General features: G+C 34.4%; 1 protein-coding gene across 4 annotated transcripts in view; it reads right to left on the reverse strand.

Annotated features, from left to right (window-relative positions):
* LOC127881759 (E3 ubiquitin-protein ligase RNF123-like) overlaps positions 1–5,981 on the reverse strand; it is a 75,146-nt gene extending 69,165 nt beyond the window's left edge. The window contains exons 1-5 of one of the 4 annotated variants that reach the window (XM_052429860.1): positions 5,901–5,981; positions 4,976–5,075; positions 4,322–4,400; positions 3,495–3,574; positions 1,611–1,717 (exon numbers count right to left, since the gene is read on the reverse strand). In XM_052429860.1, coding sequence (XP_052285820.1) covers positions 1,611–1,717; positions 3,495–3,574; positions 4,322–4,400; positions 4,976–5,057 — 348 coding nt within the window. In that variant the 5' untranslated portion in view covers positions 5,058–5,075; positions 5,901–5,981. The other 3 variants (XM_052429861.1, XM_052429863.1, XM_052429862.1) reach the window with 3 other exon arrangements.
* Positions 5,982–6,105: the final 124 nt, after the last annotated feature.

The following is a 6,105-nucleotide window of genomic DNA, read 5'->3' on the forward strand; positions in this document are numbered from 1 at the left end:
TTCCGTGCGCGCCTCGTCCCTTTGAGCGCACGTTGCGTGTGGAAATCGTGTTCCCCTCACGAGCCCCGCTCCGATAGTTACTTCCGTGTCACTGTCATTTAGATCACTCATGTTAACTTATTTAATCGTCACAATATTCGTGGAAAGTATCTTGTTGGGTTTTTATTAAAGATATACTGTTTAAAATGTTAACTTGTTATTTAATAATAATACGCGCAGACGTGAGTCCAATCACTGGATCCCTTAATTGTTGATTGAAAGGATCCCCATTTCTGACACCATAAAATGTTGCGAGCCAACTGTTCCGTATTCTTGTCAGGAATAGTTCAATAATAGTTCAATAATAATAATGTGGTTTTTACGCTTATTTACTAAAACGAGGAAAACAAGTCATTTTAAAACTTCATTAATCTTTTATTCTTTAACGTCGAAACTCATAGAAGTTATATTTTCATTAACACAACGTAAACATTAACAGTGTAAATTTCTTAACGGTTCAAATACACCACGCAATACGATGATTTCTCAGAAACAAGTCAAATATTTTAAACAATTCTCTCACGCAAGTGTCCAACACTCATTCACCACAAGAGTATACGTTTTAAATAAAATAAACAATCTTTAATATATTAATATAAGATATCTTTGTTGGGTTAAAGTCTATTATTTAGTTACAGTAGCAATTAATATGAACTCAGTTTATATTAAGTTTTTCTTACAAGTTTCTGAATAATTAATAAAAGATGTTATGCCCTTGATGTTATGGCCTGACTGAATTACTTAATAAAGTTCATGAAACCTTAAATACTCGAGCGACCCAAAAGGTTGGTCAATGCCCAGTTTTTATGGCCCGACCAAGAATTCTTGGTCGCCTGCCCCAAAATTACTGGTCATGTACCCAAAATAAATGGTCATTGCCCCAAAAAATGGGTCAATGACGTCGATTGACCACAAAAAGTGGTCATGAACGCTCGAAATGCATTGAAACGACATCACCAAAAGACACCGCCATATTGGATTTTGAACAAAAATTTATGTAAAACAATCTATGGGCGCTTAGAAAGATGGATACACCACTTTAAACAAGTATTTAACAGAGATTACATCATATCTAAAAATAACCTGTTTCATGCTAAGTTCACTGCAGACAATAGTTCAAACCTGACCATAATGCAACGCGACAAATGGCTGCGACCAGATCAGAAATGAGAATGGTCTGACAATAACCTACGAAAATGTACTCATTTATGCATATTAAAATAGATATACGACGAAGATGACAAGGTATGATCACTTAACATTTTGTTAGTGTAATACGTGTGAACACACTTAGATATAATGACATAAAATCGAAGATCAAATGCAGTAACAACAACAACAACAGTGGACTTTGCATTAAACGGATGAAATGATTTTAAACAGCTATGTCTTTTGTTTGTATGATGCTCTGTGAAATGAACCAGTTCACATGCAAATTAAATTATGGCTGCTTAAATATTCAACACATGAGTTGTACAGCAATGGGTAAGTTAAGTTATATTCATAATGTGTATAAACAAATGTTAGGTACATTTGATGTTCCTATATGCAGGGCATATCAATATTATTACCCCAAGCTTGTCCTGGTCGACCATGATGGTGCCACAGTTGGTCATTCTATTGAAATGAAGCTCCCCATTTGAAGGACTGAGCAAGCCATCTTTGATGGAGGCCATATCTACAAAGAAAATCAGTCACATTTACTATTAATGTTAAGTGTTCAACTATGCAGCCTTCCACTTATAACAATAAATAAACAACATTGTTAATATTTTTCAGTTGGCTAAGAACAACTTATCTTCCATTTAACTTTTTACCAATTAGCTTGAATAAAGGATCAAGCATAAAAGCAGATTTTACATTTAATAAGTCTATTCTATCTTACATGATTAAGGCAATGGTTATAATATTTTTGTTTATTTTTATTTTTTAGTTTCTTGATGATGTTAAATCTAAAATAAAAGACTTGATAAAAACTGTAGTCCAAGAGCCCCGCCCAGGTTCTTAAGATCTTGAGGTGGGGACCTTAATTTTAATTTAGGATGATTTCATTCATGACTAAAGAACATTTAAACAGGTATAGGAGATATGTAGCCGATAAAAAAACAAACAAGAGCTGTCTCCATAGGATGACATATGCCCCCGATAAACGCTTTGATAGAAGTTATGAGCATTTTTCGAAACCTAGACGCATATTTCAAAACCTAAACGCGGATGCCTTGTCCATATTCACATGCATACCAAATATGAATGTTACATCTGAAGCGAAATAGAAGTTATGAGCATTTTTTGAAACCTAAATGCAAAGTGTGACGGACAGACGGACGGACAGTGCCATCACTATATGCCCTTCTTCGGGGGCATAAAAAGACTAAACTAATGACCTTGGCCTTGGAGCAACTTTTTTGTAATTTTGTTCAATTCTGTAAACATGTAGGAGATATGAAGCAGGTACAAAAACACTAACAATGATGGCTAAACTATTGACATTCAAGTGTGACCTTCACCTGGCATGCCTGTCACGTGCTTTCTGCAAATGGTCTCAATGACCTTAAAAGTGTAGCCAAGTTTCATGCAAATCCTTCAAAGGGTATGGGAGATGTGAAGTGGACACAAAAATTGAGGTTTAATGTTTTGACCTTGAAGCATTAACTTGACCTTGAACCATCATGACTGACGCATGCCTTCTGCAAGTTGTCTCAATGATCTAAATATTGTAGCAAATTATCATGTAAATTCTTCCATAGGAATAGGAGATATGGACAGGTCACACAAAACAAGGCTCATACCTTTGACCTCCTGCACATCGTCTATAAGCCCTTACTTTTGAGGCAAGTTTCATAAAAGTTCTTTGTATTGTATAGGAGATGTGGAGCAGTCACAATTAAAGAAGCTCAAATCTTAGGGCTTGATGTACAACCTTGACCTCTTGAAGGCATGACTGACTTATTCCTTCTAAACTAATACCCAATGCCCTTTACATTTAAGAAAGTTTCATGAAAATCTGTAAAAGGGTATGGCACAAATGTAGAGGACAAAAAATGGTCAAAGACAAGCTTTAGAACAGATACATGAAGAGCATTCCTATAGTCTGTCAACTGCTTTGAGATGGTGGATTAAATATCATCAGAACAAAAGTTTGAACCATACAAATGAAACTTAAAAATCTTATCTAAAAATAAAAAACAGATTTAACACGGTGATGCAGTGAGTCAGGGAAAATTGGTAAAATCAGACCCTGCTATCTGTTAAAAAGGTTGCCGTGGCGTAGTGAATATGATGTCTGCATAGCGTTCGAGAGGTCATGAGTTCGGTCCCCACATTGGGCGCATTCTTTTTCCCCCAAAGACACTAAGTACTGGCTCGACCCAGATTATAGACTCGAGAGTGTTTGTTGTAATAAGCATTAGGTTTTTGATAAAATTGAGCTTAAATAAATAGGTTTTAAGTTATGCCTTGTGTGTGAGCATCGCGTGCCGTTTCCTCCATCCACAGCTCCAGATGGTCTACCAGGTTGGAGATAGTCACTGCCTTCCTGTAATACATAGGTTTGGTGTTTGTGATACGGCAAAGTCTGAGGAATTGAATCAGCTCTGGGAAATCTGGGCTTAATGCATGTGTGTAAAGTGTTGTCCCAGATTGTCCTGTGCAGGCTAATCAGGGACGAACCTTACTGCCTAAACTGAATTTTCGGTTAAATTAGACCTTTAAACAAGCACCATGTGCAGACTGCACAGGCTGATTTAGCGATGACACTTTAAGCATATGCACTAAGCCCAGTTTTTCCAGAACAAAGCTCAATCAATTGAAATTCATCATAACTTTTTTTATTAAATTAGAAAAGCAATGAAACTGAGCACATATCTATACCATCAACAGCAGTGTTACATTCTTTCTTAATTGTTCAATTCAAAAGTTCATTCTGCATTGTTTCTGGCCTAACCTTTGTTTACAGTAAGTATTACAAAAAATGCATTCCATAAATATTTACTCACTTTCCTTGTAGGCTTCAAGATAGCTTCTCAGTATAAAAATGTTAGCTATAACTAACACATCCTTTATACTTGCTACAACAGATTGTTACACTCAAAGCTCATACTGCCATTTCCCACATTAGAAAATGGTTAAAATTTTGGCTTAAGAATAATCTGTTTTGCTGTAAGGTTATAGTTTTTTTATCATGAAAACTACCGGTAAGCAATAAGTTTGGTTTCACAAATATTTAAAGGAGGGCAAGCCCAGCAACTTTGAAATGTTTAACATCAGTTGGACATTCACTTACTCCGCTGCAGCAGCACTGGCCTCCGACTGTAAGCCTTCATGTGGGAACACCTGCTCTAACAGCTCAGCAGCTGTCAAGTCTGACAAACATACAAACCTTGCTATAAAAAAAAAGGGTTTAATGCATGGGCCTAAAGCGTCGTCGCAGATTAGCCTGTGCAGTCCGCAAATCTAATCAAGGAAGACACTTTCCTGCTAAACTGGATTTTCAGTAAGAAAAGACGACACTTTACACACATGCATTAAACCCTGTTTTCCCAGGGTGAGGTTCAAATTCATAACCATGTGCTTATAAATATATGTTGTACATGCTTTATTTTGAAAATTATGAAACAAGGCTTTTTAAATCTAAATATATTTGATAAACTTACGACATATATACATTTCATTGAGATAAAAAAATGTATGACTGTTTGCTTATTTTTTTGTCACAGACATGATAAAATGTAATAAAATGTATGATAGTATGTTAAATAGTATTACTAAGGAAGACACATTTTCCCTACCAGTATCAGACTATCCTTATAAGTAGTTTTCACATTAAAAAATGCATGAGCAGTAGCCAAAACATTGTGCTAATATTGGTATCCCATTTTTGTTACCTCAGATATATATAAAGAAAATAATATGTCACAATAAATGCATGTACATGTACCTTCAGACTTAATAACTGACAAAATCTGAACAGACTCTGCCTTAGAGTTGCTGTGTTTGTTGGTGTCTGCGGATTTAGACATCTTCAACTGTCAAGACATCTAAAGGAAAGAAAGTTAACATTCATTAACACTATCAGGTGTTATGCAAAATACCAAACATGCTCATGATAAACGATTGGAAATTCTATTCATGTCAATATACGAGATTTATTAAAGAAAACTGTACAGTTCATTCATAAGGATACATTGTGTCTGTGACAACTTTCAAAAATCTATTTCATATTTTACTTTGTGTTTACAAAAATCAAATCTTTATGTGATATAAACCGTCCACTCATTAATTAAAATACTATAAGGCTGTGGAGAATTGCCTGGGCGTTCTTTAAAAGATCTCCCTTACAGACACAAAGTAGTAATTCTAACCTGGACACGGACTTGAGACCGTCTCAATAACAGCATTATAGGAAAGATGCAATTGTGCTTAAATAAATATGTTCAAACTAAGGCATTGTGTCATGTCTTTATGCAACTAAACTCAATATGAAGAAAAACATTAATCTCCATGATATTTTTAACATAAAGAATTTATCTTTATATTGTAACAAAAATAATCAATCAATTAATGAATAATTACCGGTAATTAAGATATATAGACATATATCTATTTGGCCCTTTATTAACTTTTATGAGAACTTTCAAGTTAATGTTTTTGGTAAAAGTGATTTTTTTAGGAATGTCATAAGATTTTTTTATCAAATATGAATCATATTATGATAAAAAAGTTTAACCAGAAGTTGCAAAACTTTGATCTTAAGATCACTAAATAAATTTGCTCCATATATACATGTATATAAATACAAAATATTTTTGCATGCATAATGGGTGCTGAATACTACTGATAAATGTTCTAAATCCCCACGTTACTCAAATTCTTGTTAACCCTGAAGTTCCAGCCAATGCCAATTTGCAGAACAATTTTGGAAACAGGAAGTGCCTAACAACACCTAAACTATTATGATATATATGAAAAAATAATCCGCAATTAATATGCACTATTCATTAATCATCATGTCACGGTAAAGAAAAAATACACAAATAATTCACAGTGCTACACATTTAAAAAGAATCG

Source organism: Dreissena polymorpha, chromosome 5 (genome assembly GCF_020536995.1).
Source record: "Dreissena polymorpha isolate Duluth1 chromosome 5, UMN_Dpol_1.0, whole genome shotgun sequence".
Lineage (NCBI taxonomy): Eukaryota > Metazoa > Mollusca > Bivalvia > Myida > Dreissenidae > Dreissena > Dreissena polymorpha.